We start from the raw sequence: 24,805 nt of genomic DNA on the forward strand, positions 1-24,805 counted from the left end.
CTCTCTCACACACAACCAACCGATCACTGCACACAGAAACAGCATCAAACCTCAACCCCAAACCCTCTCTCACACACAACCAACCGATCACTGCACACAGAAACAGCATCAAACCTCAACCCCAAACCCTCTCTCACACACAACCAACCGATCACTGCACACAGAAACAGCATCAAACCTCAACCCCAAACCCTCTCTCACACACAACCAACCGATCACTGCACACAGAAACAGCATCAAACCTCAACCCCAAACCCCCTCTCACACACACAACCAACCGATCACTGCACACAGAAACAGCATCAAACCTCAACCCCAAACCCCCTCTCACACACAACCAACCGATCACTGCACACAGAAACAGCATCAAACCTCAACCCCAAACCCCCTCTCACACACAACCAACCGATCACTGCACACAGAAACAGCATCAAACCTCAACCCCAAACCCTCTCTCACACACACAACCAACCGATCACTGCACACAGAAACAGCATCAAACCTCAACCCCAAACCCCCTCTCACACACAACCAACCGATCACTGCACACAGAAACAGCATCAAACCTCAACCCCAAACCCTCTCTCACACACAACCAACCGATCACTGCACACAGAAACAGCATCAAACCTCAACCCCAAACCCCCTCTCACACACAACCAACCGATCACTGCACACAGAAACAGCATCAAACCTCAACCCCAAACCCCCTCTCACACACAACCAACCGATCACTGCACACAGAAACAGCATCAAACCTCAACCCCAAACCCCCTCTCACACACAACCAACCGATCACTGCACACAGAAACAGCATCAAACCTCAACCCCAAACCCCCTCTCTCACACACAACCAACCGATCACTGCACACAGAAACAGCATCAAACCTCAACCCCAAACCCCCTCTCACACACAACCAACCGATCACTGCACACAGAAACAGCATCAAACCTCAACCCCAAACCCCCTCTCACACAACCAACCGATCACTGCACACAGAAACAGCATCAAACCTCAACCCCAAACCCTCTCTCACACACAACCAACCGATCACTGCACACAGAAACAGCATCAAACCTCAACCCCAAACCCCCTCTCACACACAACCAACCGATCACTGCACACAGAAACAGCATCAAACCTCAACCCCAAACCCCCTCTCACACACAACCAACCGATCACTGCACACAGAAACAGCATCAAACCTCAACCCCAAACCCCCTCTCACACACAACCAACCGATCACTGCACACAGAAACAGCATCAAACCTCAACCCCAAACCCTCTCTCACACACAACCAACCGATCACTGCACACAGAAACAGCATCAAACCTCAACCCCAAACCCCCTCTCACACACAACCAACCGATCACTGCACACAGAAACAGCATCAAACCTCAACCCCAAACCCCCTCTCACACACAACCAACCGATCACTGCACACAGAAACAGCATCAAACCTCAACCCCAAACCCCCTCTCACACACAACCAACCGATCACTGCACACAGAAACAGCATCAAACCTCAACCCCAAACCCTCTCTCACACACAACCAACCGATCACTGCACACAGAAACAGCATCAAACCTCAACCCCAAACCCTCTCTCACACACAACCAACCGATCACTGCACACAGAAACAGCATCAAACCTCAACCCCAACCCCCTCTCACACACAACCAACCGATCACTGCACACAGAAACAGCATCAAACCTCAACCCCAAACCCCCTCTCACACACAACCAACCGATCACTGCACACAGAAACAGCATCAAACCTCAACCCCAAACCCTCTCTCACACACAACCAACCGATCACTGCACACAGAAACAGCATCAAACCTCAACCCCAAACCCTCTCTCACACACAACCAACCGATCACTGCACACAGAAACAGCATCAAACCTCAACCCCAAACCCTCTCTCACACACAACCAACCGATCACTGCACACAGAAACAGCAACATCAAACTCGAAACCCCAAACCCTCTCTCACACACAACCAACCGATCACTGCACACAGAAACAGCATCAGCAACATCAAACTCGAAACCCCAAACCCTCTCTCACACACAACCAACCGATCACTGCACACAGAAACAGCAACATCAAACTCGAAACCCCTCCCTCATGCACACCACCAACCGATCACTGCACACAGAAACAGCAACATCAAACTCGAAACCCCTCCTTCATGCACACCACCAACAGATCACTGCACACAGAAAACAGCAACAAGAACATCAAATCCCAAACCCGCCAATCGGCAACAAGAAAGAATAGGCAAAAACGCCATACAAAAACCAAACAGAACTGAAGGAGTACTAACGTAGTTCCTCTCAACATCTTACCTAGATTGTTATCCATCTCTTCATGACAAGCACGTAGGTAGCTGTTTTTAGGATAATTGTTATTTTCTGCTGCAGAACTACTGGCAGCCCCAAAACCTAAATGAGAGAGACAAAGGAAAAGGAAATTACACTCAAGAATTACACCCAAGGTTGATCTCACTTCCAGAATACCAACATTTTATTTTTGATTTGGTTGTGTCAGCTCCCCTGCAGGCAAGGAAATGAACTGGCTCCGAAGCCAAGAAGGACCACTGCCAGTTTCACTTCAGACAGTATACACACTTCAATCTCAGAAATATTTACCCCTGGTTGCTCAGAGTTAATGTCAGACACAGCAACAGTCTTAAAATCAAAGTGTGATGACCCCCACCATATATACCACAATCTCTTTTACCCACTACCGTCAGGAAGGTGTACAGGAGCATCAGAATGAGGACTGCCAGACTGAGTAACAGCTTCTTTCCCCAGGCTGTGAGAGAATTCTCTAATTCTCTTGCAAGCACAAGACCCTGTTGAACATTATCAATGTAAGATGCCACAGGCCTGTTTCCCTTGTTTGGTGGTGTGACAGGCAGTGTGGGAGCTGCATAGCCTCAACTATGGCGAGGACTAGGCCTCAAGCTGCGGGCTTGCCTGCTGCTGCAGTCCAGAAGAGATACTGGAGGCGGTGGTTGGGGGCTGGCCTCTCCCATTGGTGCTGCCTTCCCGTGTTTGATTGGTGGAATGACAGTGGGACTTGCAGAGGCTGCGCACTGCTGATTAATTTGTGGGACAAGTTGCTCAGGGTCTTGGACTACAGCTGTTTTTTTTCCCCCAACTTGACTATGGTTTTTTTTTTGCTCACTGTTTTGCACCTTGGCCCCAGAGGAACACAGTTTCGTTCAGATGTATCTGCGTATGGTTGAATGACAATTAAACTTGAATTTGATTTTGATAATGAATACCCTACCACCACAGGGGTCTCATCACCAGGATAGAGCTGTTTACTGTACTGTTTACCTGTGCTGTGCACTACATGCAACTTTTGAATTTTATTACCTTTTTTTCCTGGTAATATTTTGTTTTATATGCTGTGTGTGTCCAGGGAGGGGTAGCGCCTCTGGTGAAGGAGCTTTTTGTGTCCATTCTGGGGCAGCTCGTTCATCTTTGATCCCCACTGGACACTCAGCTCTCACCTGTGGCACCAAATAGCTGTTTGCATGCGACAGTGCCAACACTCCGGTACACCGCTTCGACAGGCAGGCTAACCACTACCCTACCGGGCGATAGGAATTGAACCCGGGTCACTGGTACTGTAAAGCCTTGTACTAACCACTACACTACCATGCGATGGGAATTGAACCCGGGTCGTTGGTACTGTAAAGTGTTGTGCTGACCACTACACTACCATGTGATGGGAATTGAACCCGGGTCACTGGTACTGTAAAGCCTTGTACTAACCACTACCCTACCGGGCGATGGGAATTGAACCCGGGTCACTGGTACTGTAAAGCCTTGTACTAACCACTACACTACCATGTGATGGGAATTGAACCCGGGTCACTGGTACTGTAAAGCGTTGTGCTAACCACTACACTACAGTGCGATGGGAATTGAACCCGGGTCACTGGTACTGTAAAGTGTTGTGCTGACCACTACACTACCGTGCGATGGGAATTGAACCCAGGTCACTGGTACTGTAATGCGTTGTGCTAACCACTACACTACCGTGTGATGGGAATTGAACCCGGGTCACTGGTACTGTAAAGCGTTGTGCTAACCATTACACTATCAAGCTGCCCTGTGGTGACATACATGCACTTTGAACTTGATTTTTCATATTTTCTGATTGAATGGAGTGCATTCAGAATTTTGAGATATCTTGGCTCTGTTTCGTGTCCCTGACCCTTAGCCATGAAATGTTGAGGGCAGCATAATGGGGATTTGATTGACTGTTGAAGTGACCCACACCCTGACTAGTTGGTATGAAGAGAGAAAAAGAAGCAACAAACAGGGACACCAGTGACGAGTGCACGATCAATAAGGCAAATGGCTGGATTCCAAATCGGAAAATTCCTCTGACTAGACAAGTGAACATAAATGTTTTCCATCAAATGGATAATGTGGGCTATTCAAATTGAAGGACTCCTGGAAACAATCAAAGACATGTAATAGCGCAATCTGCAGCTGATGCATTTTTTTTTTGAAGTACATTGATTTTGAAATCTGCTATTCACGGGCATCTTTGGACTACCATAACCTTCGTGTTAAGCATATAGGGTGGACATTAAGACCAGAAGATATAGGAGCAGAATTAGGCCATTTGGCCCATCGAGTCTGCTCTATTTCATCATGGCTGATCCATTTTCCTCTCAGCCCCAATCTCCTGCCTTCAACCTGTACCCCTTCATGCCCTGACTAATCAAGAATCTAGAGCAATACACACAATATGCGGAAGGAGCTCAGCAGGTTAGGTAGCATCCATGGATGGGAATAAGCAGTTGACAATTTAGGCCGAGACCCTTCATCAGAACTCTAATTAAGAACCTATCAAACTCTGCCTTAAATATACCAAATGATTTGGCCACAGTTATCTGTGGCAACAAATTGCACAGATTCACCACTCTCCAGCTAAAGAAATTCTTTGTCATCTTCATTCTAAAAGGACTCCCCTCTCGTCTGAGGCTGTGTCCTCTAGTATAAAGGCTCCCCCATCACAGGAAACGTTCTGTCGAGACCTTCCAATATTCGATAGGTTTCAATGAGGTTCTTGTCCTCATTGAAGTGTAAGAAATAGGGATGTTAACAGATGGTTATTTCTTTTCATGGTTACATTAGGACTCAGTTTTTGATCAGTTACTGTGAAAATGCTGCAGCAATTATCTGGTTTAATTAACCACAGCAAGAGCAAACACTTAACCCCCACCCATGGGCAAGATTTCATTTGCAATATGAAATTCCAAAAGTGCAGACTGCACTCAGTACATACCACCAACAGCTTACAAATGAAGATGCTGATTATGGCTGGAATGCGACCCTGTGCACCAGCATCTTTTTGGGATTCTACCTCCAAATTGCTGGTCTTCCTGCAAGCCAAGCAATCATGCAGGCAATAACCCGCTCTGGAGGGAATTTCAGCAGCATCCAATTACTCTTCTGCACACATCAGCGGCTTATAACCAGTCCAGTCTCTAATATGTAAACTTGGTGTCTTAAATCAACTTCAATAGTTTTTAAACAGACCACTTTGGATATTACAATCCTGTGCAAAATTCTTAGACACACACACTTGCCTAAAATGTTTGTATTTGGTAACGTGGAGCGGACAGCGAGTTTGTAAATCTGGTGGGAGAAAAGGATGTTGGGAATGGCGAGGGTGGAGCATCGCGGGAGGGGTATGGGACAGGTGGCAGAGGAGTACCGGGGTGGGAGGGGTGGTGCGAGTGCAGACACACCCAGCCCCGAGACAACAGGCAAGGTCATTTGATTCTAAACAATTGATTTATTGACTACAGAATGTCTGTCCGGTGTTTCCTGCTCCCTCCCCTCTTCCCTACCATGATTCCCCTCTCCCTGCCCCCTTCCCATACTCAGTCCAGAATAGAGACCCATATCAGAATCAGGTTTATCATCACTCACATATTCATGAATTTTTTTTGTGGTAGCAGTACAGTGCAATACATAAAATTACTACAGTACTGTGCAAAAGCCTTAGGCACCCGAGTCCAAGACTTGCACAATACTATATATCCGTATATTGCACAGTGAACACACCACACTCTGCAAATACATTGGTTTTATTAATTTGAACTGTTCTATACTCAACGGTCAAACACACAATGTGACCAATGGCACCACGTAGGGGTGAAAAGTGCAGTTTTGTTTTCCTTATAAAGTCATAGCACAACTTAAATTTACTGCAATGGGTTTATAGTTTGGTAAACCAGGACAACTGTCAGACAGCAAGCTAAAAGCAGGTTTTCCAAATCAAGTAATTCCTGGAACGGTGATTAAGGTTACATGGACTATTTAGAAATGTGATGGCTGAGGGAAAGAAGCTATTCGTAAATGGCTGGAATAAGATGGCAGTAGTAAGAAAAGCACATATCCTGGACAAAGAGGGTCCTTAATGATTGCTGCCGTCTTTTTGTGGCACTACCTTTCGAAGATGTTCTCGATGCTGGAGAGGCTAGTGCCCATGATGGAGCTGGCCGAGTTTACAACTCTCTGCAGCTTTCTCTCATCCTGTGCAGTGGCCCCTCCGTACCAGACTGTGAGGCAACCGGTTCGAACAGGGGTTTCCAACCTTTTTTAATGCCATGGACCATTACCATGAAGCAAGGGGTCTGTGAACGCCGGGTCAGGAACCCCTGCCGTAGAATATTGCAACAGCTCCCACGATGCTGTGTCAAACTTTAACCTACTGTGAGATCAATCGAGCTCTTCCCTCCTACATAACAATCTATTTTTCTATCATTCCTAAATGCCCCTAATGTACCTGCCTCTACCACCACCCCTGGCAGTGTGCTCCAGGCACCCATCATTCTACGCAGGTGTAATGGTCAGTGTGTCGTTTTACGGTGCCAGTGACCTGGGGCCGCCTGTAAAGAGTCTGTACACTTGCCCCGTGACTGCGTGGGTTTCCTCCAGGTGCTCTGGATTCCTGCCACAGTCCAAAGACGTCCTGGTTAGCAGGTTACTTGGCCACATGGGCGGTGTGGGCTCGTTGGGCCAGAAGGGGCTGTTTCCTTGCTGCATCTCAGTGAACACAAACACAGACACATTCAATCATGTCTGCTACAGAGAAGTACCCACCCATTGTCCTTGCCTAGTTATACAAGACAAAACCATTTTAGTAGTACGTTAATGATCGTAACAAGCTAGAACCTAGAGATGGCATTTAAAATGCAAGGAAAGTCGTAAGTCAAAGCTGCTACATTGCAATCCTCTCTACAATCTGATTTGAATGGATGCCAAGGTGATTCTGGATAGCCAGTTTCTAAAAAAAAACAAGTACATTTATTGTTGGCTACAAAACCAAAGAGCAATTGAGTTTCCTGCCCATTAATGGTCTTCATTTTATTAAATGTTGTGTGGCAGATGCATTTCAGGGAAGCTACTCAAACACAAATCAAGAAACATGGCCATGCTAAGGGAATGTTTGGAGGTATCAGGCTGACTTGTCTAGTCATCCTGCACATTCTATGGAAATGTACATACAGTTTAATTCTTTAAAAAGAAAAAAAATGCATTCTAAAAACCGATAACATTTAAGCTTTTAAATGGAACAGTGATCCTGTTACCAACCCACTGGGTGCCCTTGCCAAGATTTCCATGGTCAATAAATATGGAACAGACAAAAAAAAAGCCAAAAGCTAAATGGAGAAAACATGCAAGATACTGGAGGAAGCTCAGCAGTACCTATGGAGAGGAATAAACGATTGAAGCTTCTGGCTGAAACTCTTCATATTTCTTTCTTACTTTCTGCCTGTTACACACCACTGGCATTTAGGGCAGCAATGAGTGTTCAAAGCTCCCTTCATCGTGTCAGTAGCTTCCTCTCGGTTTTCATTACTGACAGCCATACAAGCCCAGGGAGGAGACTCAGGAATACTGTCACACTCAGATGCAGAAGGATTCTTCATGGCTGTTTCTGTACGTTTTGTTTGACCAGTCAGGGTTGTTAGCCCTGAGCTGAACCCCTGAACCTGAACTCTTAGTCTGGCCTCTACCCTATGACCTGTTTAGCATGGGTGACCCCACCAAAGCATAAAGCCCTGACTGCAGCCAACATAGCTCTCCAGGTCACTGAGGCACACAGGCCTCCAAACCCTACAAGGTTGTAGTCTCCTTGGAGGAGACTCTTCATCAGGAGTAGATAAACTCTAGTTAAAAATTATCACTGCCACTGTTGTCTCCAATGAACTTGTACATTCTCCCCATGACTACGTGGTTCTCCTCCAGGTGCTCTAGTTTCCTCCCACAGTCCAAAGGTGTACCAGTTGGTAGATTAATTGGCCACTGTAAATTGATTAGGCTATTATTAAATCAGCAATTGCTTGAGGCTGCTTAGCAAGAGCCCATGGAATTACAGGGAAGTTACTCACATGGGTGGAGCATTGGCTGATCAGCAGAAAACAGAGTGGGAATAAAGGGATCCTATTCTGGTTGGCTGCTGGTTACCAGTGGAGTTCCACAGGTACAGTCATTGACATACATCATAAAAAGCTGCGGTCCCAGGGGTCGGTGTTGGGACCGCAGCTTTTTACGATGTATGTCAATGATTTGGACTATGGGATTAATGGATTTGTGGCTAAATTGGCTGATGATACAAGTATAGGTGGAGGAGCAGGTAGCGTTGAGGGAACAGAGAGCCTGCAGAGAGACTTAGATAGTTTAGGGGAAATGGCAAAGAAATGGCAAATGAAATAAAATGTTGGAAAGTATATGGTCATGCACTTTGGTGGAAGAAATAAATGGACAGACTATTATTTAGATGAGAGAATTCAAAATGCAGAGATGCAAAGTGACTTGGGAGTCATTGTGAGAACTAAAGGTTAACCTCCAGGTTGAGTCGCTGGTGAAGAAACGAATGCAATGTTGGCATTCATTTCTAGAGGTATAGAATACAAGAGCAGGGATGTGATGTTGAGGCTCTATAAGGCACCCGTGAGACCACACTTGGAGAATTGTGTGCAGTTTTGGGCTCCTATTTTAGAAAGGATATACTGACATGGAGAGGGTTCAGGAAGATTCACTAGAATGATTCCAGGAATGGAAGGGTTACTGTATGAGGAACATTTGGCAGCTCTTGGTCTGTATTCCCTGGAGTTCAGGAGAATGAGGGGGGGATCTCACAGACCCATTCTGAATGTTAAAAGGCCTGAACAGTTAGATATGGCAAAGTTATTTCCCATGGTAGGGAAGTCTAGGACAAGAGGACATGTCTTCAGGATTGAAGGACGTCCATTTAGAACAAATGCTGAGAAATTAATCTAGTCAGAGGGTGGTAAATCTGTGGAATTTGTTGCCAAGAATGGCTATGGAGGCCAAGTCACTGGGTGTATTTAAGGCACACATAGATAGGTTCTTGATTCACCAAGGCATCAAAGGGTATGGGGAGAAGGCAGGGGAGTGGGGATGACTGGAAGAATTGGATCAGCCCATGATTGAATAGCAGAGCAGACGTGATGGGCCAAATGGCCTAGTTCTGATTCTATATCTTATGGTCTTATGATTGCTGGGTGGTGTAGCTTAAAGGGCCGTAAGGGCAGATTCCACGCTGTGTTTCAATCAATAAAATAAAATGCAAGGTATTCTTTGAAAGGTCATGCTTTAAGGATGAGAGAGATTAACTGTAAAGGAGGCAGAATAAAGAGAGATACTACGCATGTTTCCATGCAAGTATAAATTGGTATTAGCTTGCTAATGTCACAATGAAATGGACAGCTTACTCGCACATTGATTATAGAGATCAAATCATTATACAGTGCCTCAACCATTGTGTATTAGTACAAGATAAAATAATGGTTGGGTTGTGTTGTTCTCTGATCTTGGCAATCCACTTGCAAATGTTTCGTCACCATATGAGGAGACATCATCAGTATGTTGTTCGAATACTCGGCTGTTATATACTTGCCAATCAGCTGATTGGTTGCCATTACAGAAACTCAATTGGGACTTGGGAAGGGGATCTCGTTGCTGATTGGTTGCTTGGCATTCTGTCCGCATTGGCTTGAAGTGGGATGGAGGTCTACATGTCTGTTTATAGACATCGATTCCATTTGGAAGCCAATGCAGAAGTTCCAGCAACACACAGAGTTGGCCATGAAAACGATCAGCGACAGACTCCCTCCCGATGTCACAATTGACTTTCCATAATGGCGACCAATCGCACTGATGATGTCTCCTCTTATTGGGACGAAATGTTTGCAAATGAATTGCCAAGATTAGAGAAAACTCAACCCAACCATCAACCACCTGAGACACATATTTGAATTATTTACAAGGTGAATTATTTACAATTATTTATTAGTGCAGAATAGAGCAATATAAACCCACTGAAAGAGTGCAGTGCAGGTAAACGATTAACAGCAAGATCATAACTAGTAGATTGTGAGGCAAGCAGCACCCACTCCCCCCCCCACCACCCCCATGGCTGTGCTGGGCCCATTACCGTATACTCTGCTCACACATAACCCGAGTAACACATTGCCAAGCTCACAGATGACGACGGTGCTGGGACTTATTGCCAACGATGATGAGAATGCTGGTTTAAGATGGTGCTGGTGAATCTCAGTGACTTCTGGCTGATGAAAAAATAACTAATACTTTATAGACAATCATCACAAACTCGAACTCCCCTTTGGACTTGGAGGCAATTCGATGTGGGGAAGCTCCAGGTCTATCGCCGAGAACGAGGAAGACCCGAGGTTCAATCAATTTAAGTACCAGGTCGAATGGGAAAGGTTGGGTACGGGTGATTCGAGGCAGTGGGGTCCAAGCCCCAGAGCATATTGAGGAGACTGAACCCGATGTTTGGACAACGATTTAGGCGCCAAGCTCAATTGTAAAGGTCAGGATGTTGGGGCCTGAGCCAAGAGATGGGCTGGTTCAGCTCGCTGCTCTGCGAGGTTTACTCAGTTCAGCGCTGAACTCTGAACCTGTTTACAGACTCTCTTTTGGTTGTAGAACTGTACTTTGAAGATGGTTATTAACTTCAGGGGAACTCTCATCACTCACAGCCCTCTTTACATCTGCAGCATAGCAGTGGAAACTGAGTGATTTCAAACTCCTGGGAGTCCACATCTCACAACCTCTCACAGTCACAGAACATATTTTGCAAAGCTCACCAATACCTCCAAGGTTCATAGTTCAAATTACATTTATTATCAAAGTGTATATACATTATACAACCTTGAGGTTTGTCTCCTTACAGGCAGCCACAAAACAAAGAAACCCAAAAAACCCATTAAAAGAACAACTGCCAAACACTCAATGTGCAGAAAAAAAAAATCATACATCAAAAACAGGCAAATAACATTCAGGGGATGGCACAGTAGTGTAGTGGTTAGCACAACGCTTTACAGTACCAGTGACCCGGCTTCAATTCCCATCACACGGTAGTGTAGTGGTTAGCACAACGGTTTACAGTACCAGTGACCCGGGTTCAATTCCCATCACACGGTAGTGTAGTGGTTAGCACAACGGTTTACAGTACCAGTGACCCGGGTTCAATTCCCATCACACGGTAGTGTAGTGGTTAGCACAACACTTTACAGTACCAGCGACAGGGGTTCAATTCCTACTACTGTCTGTAAGGAGTTTGAACGTTTTCCCCGTGACTGCGTGGATTTCCTCTGGGTGCTCCGATTTCCTCCCAGAGTACAAAGACGTACCGCATGGTAGATTATTTGGTCATTATAAATTGTCCGGTGATTAGGCCAGCATTAATTCGGGAGATTGCTGGGTGGTGTGGCTTGAAGGGCTGGAAGGGCCTATTCTGTGCTGCATCTCAATCAATCGATAAATAGATAGATAAAGAATAAATAAAGCTCATGAAAGCAAGTTCTCAGCAAAAAAGCCTATGACAGCTGATCCAGAAGCCTCAGATCAGCACAGATAGGAGTAAACTGTGCAAGCAGAACACTGGCCCCAACACACTGACATTTTTAATCCGGCCCAGTGCTCAAGTTAGCCAAACAGCAGGTCGTTCTTTGCTCCTGGACCCTGGACCTGCCGCCGCAATTCAGCCTGCACTTGACTTCCAATCTGGTTCAGTATTTAAATCGGCCAAACATTGTCCCTTGCTTCAGACCTGGGCCCCATCACCTCAACAATTGCCTTGCCTTGCCTTGGGTGTCCCGCTTCACATCTACTTTGAGGCTGAAGAGGGCTGGGCTGTGTACATGCATATGCACGTCACACTACAGACGCGCAGAACAGAGCATCCTAGCCTGCTGTAGAGACTGCACTGCGGCAGAGAGGACAGCTCTACAATGGGGAGTCAAAACTGCCCAACGCATCACCAGCACCAGCCTGCCCACCATCAAGGACATATATACAGAAATTTGCCAGAAAAGGGCCAGTAACAGAATGAAGGATTTCACCCAACCCACTCCTGGACTGTTTGTCCCACTCTCATCAGGGAGAAGGCTGTGCAGCATCCACACCAGACACAAAAACAGTTCCTTTCCCCAAGCAGTAAGGCTGATCAACACCTCCACCCACTAACCCACCCCTCCATGACCTCTGTCGCTACTACTTTATCATTTCCCGTCAGTCACTTTATGTACAGACACTCCTGTGCCTAGAGTCACTTTATGGATATACAATCAATAAGCTATGTATTTTTATTTATTTTTTTATTATTGTGATTTTTGTGCTGCATCAGATCAGAAGTAACAATTACTTTGTTCCTGTGCACTGAAAATAGCATCGAAGAATCTGGAATATCTTACAAGAGGTCCATTCGAGAGTCTGATAACCATTAGACCATAAGACATAGGAGCAGAATTAAGCCATCTGGCCCAGAGTCTGCACCGCCATTTCATCACAGCTGATCCATTTTCCCACTCAGCCCTAATCTCCTGCCTTCTCCTTTCATGCTCTGACTAATCAAAAATCTATCAAGCTCTGCCTTAAATATGCCCAATGCCTTGGCCTCCACAGCCACCTGTGACAAAGAATTCCAGATTCACCATTCTCTGGCTAAAGAAATTCCTCTTCATCTCAATTCAAAATGGACGCTTCTCTATTCTGAGGCTGTGCCCTCTGGTCCTCGACTCCCTCACCATAGGAAACAAAGCACAAGCTTCAAATTTCTTTTCCCTCAAATGGTTGTGTGTGCTCTCAACTAACTCAAAGCAATGCTTTCTTAACAGCTTTTAATTTACAGATTGTGCACAAAATTTATTTTGTATGTTTCTATCTGGTAGTACTAAATAGAACACAGCAGAGGAGAAAGTCTACATGTGGAAGACAAATTTTGAGGCAATAATAGGAACTCTGCAGAAGAAACATCAAGACACTCACAAATTTCTACAGATGTACTGGCTGCATCACCAACTGGTATGGGGGTGGGGGGGGGGGGGAGGTGGCAGTGACCATCGAAATAAGCTGCAGAGTTGTAAACTCAGTCAGCTCCACCATGGGCACTAGACTACACAGCATCCAGGACATTTTTAAGGAGCAATGCCTCAAAAAGTGGCATCCACCATTAAGGACCTCCATCACCCAGGACATGCCTTCTTCTCATTGCCACCACCAGGAGGGAGGTACAGAAACCTGAAGACACACACTCAGCAATTTAGGAACAGCTTCTTCCCCTCTGTACTCCGATTTCTGAACGGACTTTGAACCCATGAACACTACCTCGCTACCTTTTTTATTTCTATTTTTGCACTACTTACATAATTTAATTCATCATAGCTGATCCAATTTCCCACTCAGCCCTAATCTCCTGCCTTCTCCAGGTATCCCTTCATGCTCTTAATCAAAAATCTATCAAGCTCTGCCTTAAATATGCCCAAAGACTGCCCCTCACAGACTTCCAATCTGCACCTTGCAAGACATGAAAATGCCCAACGCAGGCCTCAAGGTCTGAGTCGACGTTCCCTCCCCTCCCTACTTAATTTAACTATTTAATATACATAAATATTTACTGTGATCAACATTTTTTGCTCTATTATTATCTATTGAAATATACTGTTGCCGGGGGGACTTCCGGGTCATCAAGGGAATGGCGGCGTAAGGAAAAGGTCTCTCGACAAAAAAGAAGGTAAACTGCCCCAAAATCGAATTTAGACAAATACTTAATATTGCATAACTATATTAATAAAAGGGGCAAGGATGATGTCTAAGAACAAGAATAAAAAGTCCGCTTCGAAGGCTGATAAACATAAAGAGATGCAGCAAGGCGAAGGGCCTAGCTCTCCCACGGCAAGCCAGGACGGAGATAATGAGGAGGAATCGGTGACTCTGTCTTTGATTCTTGGAGAGATTCGCGAGTTCTGACAAGATAACAGCAAACAGCTGGAAGATATTAAAGGAGAAATAGTAAAAACTAACTCGCGGGTAGATGAAGCCGAAGCGAGGATTGTTGGAATTGAAGAGAAGCTACAAAATGCCGAGGAAGTGATAGCAGAAATGCTGAAGCTACAAGACCAACTCCAGTGGAAACTAATAGATCAAGAAGGCCGCTCGAGAAGGGAAAATGCGAGGATCTACGGAGTTCCCGAAGGAACCGAAGGTAAACCCGGATTGATGATTCCCTTCGTGGAGAAGCTGCTTAGAGAGAACCTTGATATGCCGGCCGCAAAAGACCTACAGATAGAAAGAGCTCACCGTGCGTTGGCACCACAGCCTCCGGCAGGCACCCAGCCCAGATCGATTCTGATCAGATTTCTCAGTTACAGAACGAAGGAAGAGGTGCTTAAAAGAGCATGGCAAAAGAAAGGTTTCATGTGGAACAACTGCAAAATCAGTTTAGACCACGACTACGCACCGGGGATTCTTGCCAGACGGAAGGAATATATGGAAACACGGAGAGTCCTGAAGGAAAACAACATCAGATTCCAGACCCTGTATCCAGCTCGGCTGAGAGTCTTTTACGACGAAGGGACAAAAACTTACGCTACGGTGGAGGAGGCAATGTCGGACCTGGCGGACCGGGGACTACCTATTAAAGTTATCACCCAACCGGAGTCGCTACTGGAGAGGATTCGGCAGAAGTCGTGGCAGTTAGTGGGGCGAGAATGCTCCACTTGAACCAGAGTGTCAAACTACAAGGAAAAGCTGCAAATATTCAGACGCGAATGTACAGAGAATACAGATTAATTAAGAGAAATGACTGAAAAGAGTAAATCGGACTTAAAAGTAAAATGAAAACTGGTAACTGAAAATAATCTAGGCGGAATAACTTGAATGATAGCAATATGGTCGAGACATAAATAGGAGAAAATTCTCTATGATTATTCAAACTGCTGAGGGCCCTCTAACACAGGGTGAAGATAGAGGTTATCCCTCTGAACTGAGGCGGGTCGGTGCTCAGGCCTCACTGTGGGAAGTCGGGGAAAATTTTCAAATGTTATACGTTCAGAAATGTCTAGGGTGTGGTTATATGTCTTGGTTTACTGTTGAGAAGGGATTGCTTACTGTTTGGTTAGAAAAGGAGAGTGCTTTTTTTCTACTAGAGAAAAATGAAAACTGAATTGGTAAAAGTAATTTCCTATAATGTTAATGGGGTTTTGAATCCAATTAAAAGAAATAAGATTATGTCTAAATTGAAAAAAGAGAGGGCACAAATAGCTTTCCTCCAGGAAACACATATGAGCCAATCTGAACATGGAAAATTAAAAAGAATGGGCTTTAAGCATGTATTTTATTCATCATATAAATTGAGTCACAAAAGAGGGGTAGCTACTTTAATATCAAGTACTCTTAATTATGAACATATTTCAGAGACTAGAGACAAAGAAGGACGGTTTGTAAAAATCACAGGAAGAATAGAAGGTACAGAAATAACATTGCTGAATGTTTATGCTCCTCCAGGTAGTGAATGGTCATTTTATAGACACATTTTTGACCTAATGGTCAGTTCTCGAGGGGTAGTAATTTGTGGAGGGGATTTTAATATTAGATTAAATCCTATATTAGATTCTTCAAGAATAGTTGCTCAGAATAAACCTCTGACTCGGAAAGTGAATTCATTGATGGAGGAGTTGGGAATTATAGATGTCTGGAGGGAATTACACCCTACTAGTAAAGATTATACATATTACTCTTTCCCTCATTCAGCCTATTCAAGGATAGACTATTTCTTTATCTTTAATACAGATAGACTCAGGATAAAAAACTGTAATATTGCAACAATTGATCTGTCGGATCATAGCCCAGTCTCTATGTCTCTAATCCTGGAAAGGAAAATGAGGAAAACACTATGGAGGCTAAACTCACATATACTTAATAACCCAAAAGTAATGGAGAGATTAAGGGGAGAAATCAAAGAATATCTAGACCTTAATGACACGGGAGAAACATCACCAGTGATTTTATGGGATACATTGAAAGCTGTACTGAGAGGGAAAATTATTTCCATTACTACTCACATGAAAAAAATCAATGCACAAAAATTAGCAGACCTTCAAGGAAAATTAAAACAACTTCAAGTTGGAGATAGCAACAAAAGTAATTCAAATCGAAAACAGGAAATTAGGAAATTGCAAAGTGAAATTGATGATATTTATACGTTGGAAACTCAAAGAAATTTTCTTTACCTGAGACAAAAGAATTATGAAGTAGGAGGTAAATCAGCTAGATTATTAGCATATAAATTACGAAAACAACAAGCAGACAATACAATTCATAAAATAAAGAATCCAAAGACAAAGCTTGTGGAGAGTACAATAGGGAAAATTCAAGAGAGTTTTGAAACGTATTATCGAGAGCTGTACTCCCAACCCCGGGCCCCCAATGAGCCTATATAGACAGTGTATTGAATTTTTTAGATCTACCTAAACTTACAGATTTACAAAATGAAAGTTTATTAGAACCAGTAACTGTCAAAGAACTGAACGTGGCCATCTCTAGGTTAAAGGCTGGAAATTCCCCGGGTTCTGATGGGTTTACCTCAGAGTGGTACAAGTCCCTGAAGACACAGTTAGCCCCATTACTACTTAACACCTTTAATTGGATCTTGCAGAGAGGAGAAACTCCACCTTCCTGGAGAGAAGCGATTATTTCAGTTATTCCTAAAGAGGGTAAAGATAAACTAGAATGTGGCAATTATCAGCCAATTAGTGTTCTTAATTTAGATTACAAACTATTTACATCTATATTAGCGCGCAGATTGGAAAAGCTTTTACCTGGCCTAATCCATTTAGACCAGACTGGATTTATTCAACAAAGACAAACACAGGACAACATAAGGAGAACTCTGCACATATTAGAACAGGTTAATAAGAATGAGACAGAGACAATGGTAGTAGGATTGGACGCTGAGAAAGCTTTTGATTCGGTTAGTTGGGCATTCCTATACAGAGTGTTAGGAAGATTCGGCTTTCAAGAAAGGTTTATTAAAGTAATTCAGACTCTGTATGACAGCCCAACAGCCCGAATTAAGATAAATGGGGACCTCTCTGACTCCTTCATTTTAGAGAGAGGCACTAGACAGGGATGCCCAATTTCTCCTCTCCTTTTTGCGCTATATATTGAACCACTTGCCCAACTAATAAGACAGAGCGAAATCGTAAAAGGTATCAAGGTGGCAGGGATTGAACAGAAAGTGGCGTTATTCGCAGATGATGTTTTGGTCTATCTGAGTGAACCAGAAAAATCATTTATAGGATTGTTTACACTGTTGGATGACTTTGGGAAAATATCAGGTTATAAAATAAATGTAAAGAAAACGCAGGTTATGTCCCTAAATTATACACCATCCAAAAAATTGCAGGATACATACGATCTTAAGTGGGAAGCTAAATCATTAAAATATTTAGGAATAACCCTGCCGAAGGATCTTTCAACACTGTCACAGGTAAATTATGGGCCATTAATCTCAGAGATAAAAGCAGATATGCATAGATGGAATCTTATCCCCTTTTTAAGTTTAAATTCAAGGATAAATACTATAAAAATGAATATTCTTCCTCGGTTATTATATCTTTTCCGTACTCTACCAGTGGAGGTGGATGATAATCAATTCAGGGAATGGGACAAATGGATTTCCCACTTCATTTGGCAAGGAAGGAAACCTAGAATTCGATACAACACCTTACAGTTAGGGAAGGAAAGAGGAGGTATGGTTCTTCCTTGCCTGAGAAATTATTTTTATGCCTCACAGATAACCCCTCTGTTATATTGGTGTAATAGGGAATATAAGGCTAGATGGAAGGAAATAGAATTTGGATTAGTTGACAGTTTTCCTCTTCAGGCCTCAATAGCTGACAAAGGATTGATGGCCCAGTTGGAAAAATTTAATAATGCTTGGATAAATCTTACATTAAAAGTATGGCAGAAGGTGGTTAATTCATGTGGAATTAATAACATGCTAAAACTCTTTAGATGGTGTGCATATGATACCGAATTCCTTCCCAACAGAGGAGATAAAAGATTTGAGCTATGGATAAAGAAAGGTCTTACAACCTACCTCTCATTTATAGATAAAAGAGTATTACAAAGTTTCCAAATCCTGCAGGACAAACATGGCCTAGAACATAATGACTTTTTTTAGGTACCTTCAAATACGAAACTATGTTAACCAGAGTTGTAGATATACAGACCTATCAACAGTAGAATTAGAATTTTTCAAGATTCTGAATTCGGCTTGCAGTTCAATACCTAGTAAATCAGTTTCTCGCCTGTATAATGCACTCTCCCATGCTAAAAAAGTAAATACACTGTATATTAAAGAGAAGTGGGAGAAAGAAGCGGGGTTGGTACTTTCAGAGGAGGCTTGGGGGAAAATCTGCAGCTTTCAATGGTCCTCGACTAATTCTTTGACTTGGAGAGAACATTGTTGGAAAAACATTATAAGATACTTCAAGACCCCATATCAGGAAAAATATAAAGATACAAATGTGATGTGTTGGAGAAGGTGTGGCTCCAAGGAGGCAAATCATTTTCATATTTTCTGGGATTGCCCTAAATTAAGTCTATTTTGGGAAGGTATTCATAGAACATTAGTTAAGGTACTTAGGTCCCAGATACCTCTGAACTTTGAGATGCTCTATTTGGGGCATGTATTGTTCCTTGAACAGAAGGAAGATATAAAGTTGCTGCAGGCCCTCTTAGCGGCGAGTAAGAAATCAATCACTAGAAAATGGCTAAATCCAATACCACCTACATTAGAAGATTGGTACGAAATTATCTTGGAAATATTTAAAATGGAAAAGTTGACTTACTCCCTGAGAACTCAAAAAGAAACATCTTATCAAATCTGGAATAAATAGATTGAATATATAACCCCAATGCGAGCAGACTTTAGATGACTCTCCTAATGATTTATATTGCTCTTCTCATCAACACAGTAATATTGCTAACGTAAGCACCCCTAGTCTAAGTGTTTGTTGTTTTTTTTTGGAAAATAGAAAATTAACACAAGTAAAGGGAAAGATTTGGGAAAGGGATAAAAAAAAAATGAAAAAATTAAGTAAATAAGTACATAGGGATTGGATAATTATGTCTGCGGGCAGGAACAAGCACGAACAAATTGGGATATAAACACCTACAATGGTTGGTATATAGGTTTGTATGCAACATTTTGGACCAGTGGAAATGGTCCAGAAGGGTTGTATGGAAACTATTATTACCATTTTTCTTAACAACTAATTTCATTACTTAGCCTAATAGGTTAGATTTACCACAGTACATAATTCTCTATTTAAATGTTTATTTTGCTTTTATATCATCTCAATGTGTACATAAGAATGTATAAATAATTGTAGTTTTATACATATAAAAAAATGGAAAAGGTTATGTGTGAAAAAAGTACATGATAATTGTGAACTCCTTATCCAAATAAAAATAAAATTTAAAAAAAAAAGAAATATACTGTTGCCACAAAGACAAATTTCACAACATATGCTGGTGATATTAAACCTGAGAAAGGGTCTCGGCCCAAAATGCCAACTGTTTATTCTTTTCCATGGATGCTGCCTGACCTGCTGAATTCCTCCAGCATTTTGTGTGTTGCTTTATATTAAACCTGATTCTGATAATGACGTAATGTGAACTGTGACATTACAGCTACAACACAGCAACCAACAGATAACAGTACAAAACTAGTATCTGTGAGATTACATTTGGGAGAATAATCACAACAAAGATATGAAAAATATATGACAAATATTTAGTCAGGAGGAGAAAAAACATTGTTATCAAATTTAATTCTTCCAGTAGAGATTTACAGAAGAGATCCAAGGTCTTCAAAGATGACAAACATTCAGCCTGCGATTAAACTGAGGTTCCCTGGGGCCTGATCTGTTTGCACAAGATGGGTCAAGGTGACTAAGATACATTGAGAAACATTACTGGTGAATTACTGTCCACTCTATTCCAAGGGAATAAAATGGCTGATGTATCTTGAACACCATTCTAGATTATTACTTTATTTAGAGATAAAGTGTGGACTCGGCCCCACTGGAGCAACGAGCCGTAACGCTCAGCAACTCGTTTAACCCTATTAATGGTGTCCGTGATTAGAGAAACAAAGAAACTGCTTGGAACCACTGGATCCGTTCCCAGGATAAGGCTTTCTTTGGGGACAGAGATGTCGTCCTCCTTCAAAGAAAGGAGTTACCCTCCCTCCACCACTGATGCTGCCCTTAACCGCATCTGCTCCATTTCCTGGACATCCATGCTCAATGCTGCCTTAACAAATTTCATGTCACATGCCGGTGATAATAAATCTGATTCTGACCAGGGGCAGAGTTCCTCTTGCCCTCATCTAGCAGTTCATGAGTCTCTGCATCTAACATATCATTTTCTGCAACTTCCAACATCCTTAATGAAATCCTACCACCTAACACACATTTACCTCCTCCCCCCACCCCCCATCTTGCAGCAGGAATTGCTCCTTCAGTGACTACCTTGTCCATTCATCACTCCTCACTAATCTCCCTCCAGCCACTTATCCCTGCAGGCGGCTACACCTGTCCATACACCTGCTCCCTCACATTGATTCGGGGCCCCAAACAGTCTTTCAAAGCATACTTTTCTGGTGACTAACTGTTTCAATTCCTACCCCCATTCCCATTCCAACAAGTTGGTCCATAGACTCCTTTTTTGCCAAGATGAAGTCACTCTCAGGGTGGAGGAACACCACTTCATATTCCATCTAGGTAGCCTCCAACCTAATATACTGAACATCGATTTCTCCTTCTGGTAATTTTTGTGCTCCCCCTTCCTCTTCTTGTATTCTCCATTCTGGCCTTTTAACTCCTCTCACCTGCCTATTAAACCCCCTGGTGCCGCTCATCCTTCTCTTTCTCCCATCCTATCAGGCTCCTCCCTCTCCGGCTCTTTACCTTTCCCATCCACCTGGCTTCACCCACCACCTTCCAGCTAACCTCCACCCCCAACCTTTATATTCAGTTGTCTTCTCAAAGGAAGAAATAGGAGCAGGAGTAGGCCATCTAGCCCGTCGAGCCTGCTTTGCTGATCTGGCTATGGACTCATCTCCCACTTCTTTCCAGTCCTGATGAAGGGTTTCAGCCCGAAACGTTGACTGTTTACACTTTTCCATTGATGCTGCCTGACCTGCTGAGTGTGTCGATCTGGATTTCCAGCATCTATAGAATCTCTTGTGTTTTAAATAAAGTGAGCAGTTTGTGCTGCTACAATAGGTAGTTATTTTGATTACAACCCCGTGAAACACCAGACGATGCAGAAGTCCCTTAGATCAGCGGTCCCCAACCACCGGGCCGCGGAAACGATACGAGTCAGCTGCACCTTTCCTCATTCCCTGTCACACACTGTTGAACTTGAACATAGGGTTGCCAACTGTCCAGTATTTGCCGGGACATCCGGCATATTGGGCTAATTGGTTTGTCCCATAAGGGACCGCCCTTGTCCCGTATTTCCCCCGCTAAGGTAGAGCGTTCCTATGAAACCTTTCCTGCCGAAATAGCATAAAGCGAAGAAGCAATTACAATTTATATGGGAAAAATTTTTTTGAGTGTTCCCAGACCCAAAAAATAACCTACCAAATCATACCAAATAACATAAAACCTAAAATAACACTAACACATAGTAAAAGCAGGAATTATATGATAAATATACAGCCTATATAAAGTAGATGTATGTACAGTATAGTCAGGCAGATTAAGCCAAAACCGGTTTGTGGGGGGTGGGGGGAAATTGGCACGTACACACATGCGCACATCACATATGCGTACGTTACTCACGCATGCGCACACAGGTGCCCGCGCAAGGCTTCATGGTCATGGTAGTCTTTCCTGGGGTAAACACAAGTGTCCTGGGATTTGACTGCTACTTTTGTCCCTTTTTTGGGAGTGAGAAAGTTGGCAACCCTAACTGCAAAAGACATGTTGAGGTGAGTTTAAGCAACACACAAAGTTGCTGGTGAAAGCAGCATCTCTAGGAAGAGGTACAGTCGACATTTCGGGCCAAGACCCTTCGTCAGGACTAACTGAAAGAAGAGCTAGTAAGAGATTTGAAAGTGGGAGGGGGAGGGGGAGATCCAAAATGATAGGAGAAGACAGGAGGGGGAGGGATGGAGCCAAGAGCTGGACAGGTGATTGGCAAAAGGGATATGAGAGGATTATGTGAGTTTAACGCTACTTGAACACCACCCCACCCCCAACCGGGTCAGCCGGTCCACAAGAATATTGTTAATACTAAACTGGTCCGCGGTGCAAAAAAGGTTGGGGATCCCTGCCTTAGACCACAGTATTCATGCATGGACTTACCTGATGTGTCCAGTTTCCTTAAATTCGGATGATTTGCTTGGTAATTCTCCTCCTGCTGTCTGCTTTTATCCAAACTTTCTTGCAATCTGCCACAGAATTTAAAAAAACTTTCAATATCTAATTAAAGGACAGACTGCATTCACTGGTAGATTTCACCCAATACCCAAAGGATCTAGGACCAGAGGGTACCACCTCAGAATGGAGGGAACATCCCTTTAGAACTGAGATGAGGAGGAATTTATTAGCCAGAAGGTGGTGAATCTGTGGAATTCTTTGTCACAGGCGGCTGTGGAGGCGAAATAATTGGGTATATTACTTGGAGAGGTTGATAGGCTTTTGATTAGTAAGGGCATCAAGGGTTACATGGAGAAAGCAGGAGATTGGAGCGGAGAGGGAAAATGGATCAGCCATGATGAAATGGCAGAGCAGACTCGATGGACCAGATGTAAGTTAGCCAGGATCAAATGGTGGAGCAGACTATGCTTTTCAGTTGTATTGGGAAAACAATTCAGGACAAAATATTACATTGTGTATGGCAGAAGTGGTTTGCCATTGCCTTCTTCTGGGCAGTGTTTTCACAAAACGGGTGATCCCAGCCCTTATCAATTGTCTGCCTGATGTCAATGGTCGCATATCCAGGACCTGTGATAACCAGCTGCTCATATGACCATCCAGTACCTGCTCCCATGGCTTCACATGACCCTGATCGGGGGGGGGGGGGGTTACAAAGCAGGTATTGCACCTTCCCCGAGGGTGACCTGCAGGCTAGGGGAGGAAAGGAGCAACTTACACCTCCTTTTAGAGATGCATCTCTACCCCGCCACCTCCTCAATGCAGGCAAAAAGATCATAACTGCACATCTTAAAATTAGTGGCTATAAGGCATCCTTATCACAGGAGGATAGTTTACTACCAGCAGACTTAGAAAATACTCCACTTATGTTTTAGGAACACTTTCCTCCCCTACACCAAATTTCTGAACAGTCCATGAACCCATAAATTCTATCTTACGACTTTGCTCACTTTTTGCACTATAATTTGCTATATAGTAAATTTTTATGTATTGCCCTGTACTACTGTGACAAAACAAATTTCATAACTTATGTCAGTGATAATAAACCTGATGCTGACTTAGTTCCCCAGTTAAATTCATTTCATTTAGGTTCAATTTAATATCTGAAAACATATACAACCTGAACTTCTTACTCTTCACAGACATCTATGAAAGGTTGGAGGCTACCTAGGTGGAATATGAGGTGTTGTTCCTCCACCGTGAGGGTGACTTCATTTTGACAAAAGAGGAGTCAATGGACCAACTTGTTGGAATGGGAATGGGGGTAGGATTTAAAACAGTTAATCACCAGAAAAGTATGTTTTTAGCGGACTGAGCAAAGGTGCTCAACACAGTAGACTCCCAATTTTTGCGGTCTGTTGTCGGCGAGAGAAGGAGGAGGATGTGTGTGGAGAGAGCTGGTAGACCACCGATGGAGTGGACTGGGAGCGAGGGTCCAAAGGTCAGTGACGCTGGGAGGAGGTCTACGGTTGATGAATGGTCGTATCAGTGAGCTCCAATGTGCACTTTTGACTTTTTCCTTAAAATGGGACCTTTCTTTTTATTTTCTTTACTAATCCTATATTCAGATTAAGATTTATAAAGTTCAATCATTTAATTGCATATGGTGTACTGTTTGATATTTTGCGGTGCAGATTTGTAACCGGGCAACACATCACGCAGCATCCACACAAACAAGAGTTTGGTGGGGCCAGAAGCAGTCTTCCCCAGCCAAACACTTGCTGGCCGAGCCTGAGTGTCACACTAATTTTAGGACTTGTGTGAAGATCTGATCACATTTTAGGTCATATTTATGCAGAAACAGATAAAATTCTATAGGATTACAAACTCTCTAGCAGCACTGTAAGATACTGGTGAGGTCCAATTTGGAGTACTGTGTGCAGTTTTGGTCACTTACCTACAGGAGAGATGTCAATTAGATTGAAAGAGTGCAGAGAAGATCAACAAGGATGTTGCTGGGACCTGAGTTA

The 24,805-nt window shown here is 43.4% G+C and overlaps 1 protein-coding gene across 1 annotated transcript in view; it reads right to left on the bottom strand.

Annotated features, from left to right (window-relative positions):
- snap29 (synaptosome associated protein 29) overlaps positions 1-24,805 on the bottom strand; it is a 60,172-nt gene that overhangs the window by 3,788 nt on the left and 31,579 nt on the right. Inside the window, exons 3-4 of the mRNA XM_063074138.1 lie at positions 22,764-22,849; positions 2,356-2,451 (exon numbers count right to left, since the gene is read on the bottom strand). Coding sequence (XP_062930208.1) covers positions 2,356-2,451; positions 22,764-22,849 — 182 coding nt within the window. The remainder of the gene's footprint in view (positions 1-2,355; positions 2,452-22,763; positions 22,850-24,805) is intronic.

This window comes from Mobula hypostoma, chromosome 21, assembly GCF_963921235.1.
Source record: "Mobula hypostoma chromosome 21, sMobHyp1.1, whole genome shotgun sequence".
NCBI classification, from domain to species: domain Eukaryota; kingdom Metazoa; phylum Chordata; class Chondrichthyes; order Myliobatiformes; family Myliobatidae; genus Mobula; species Mobula hypostoma.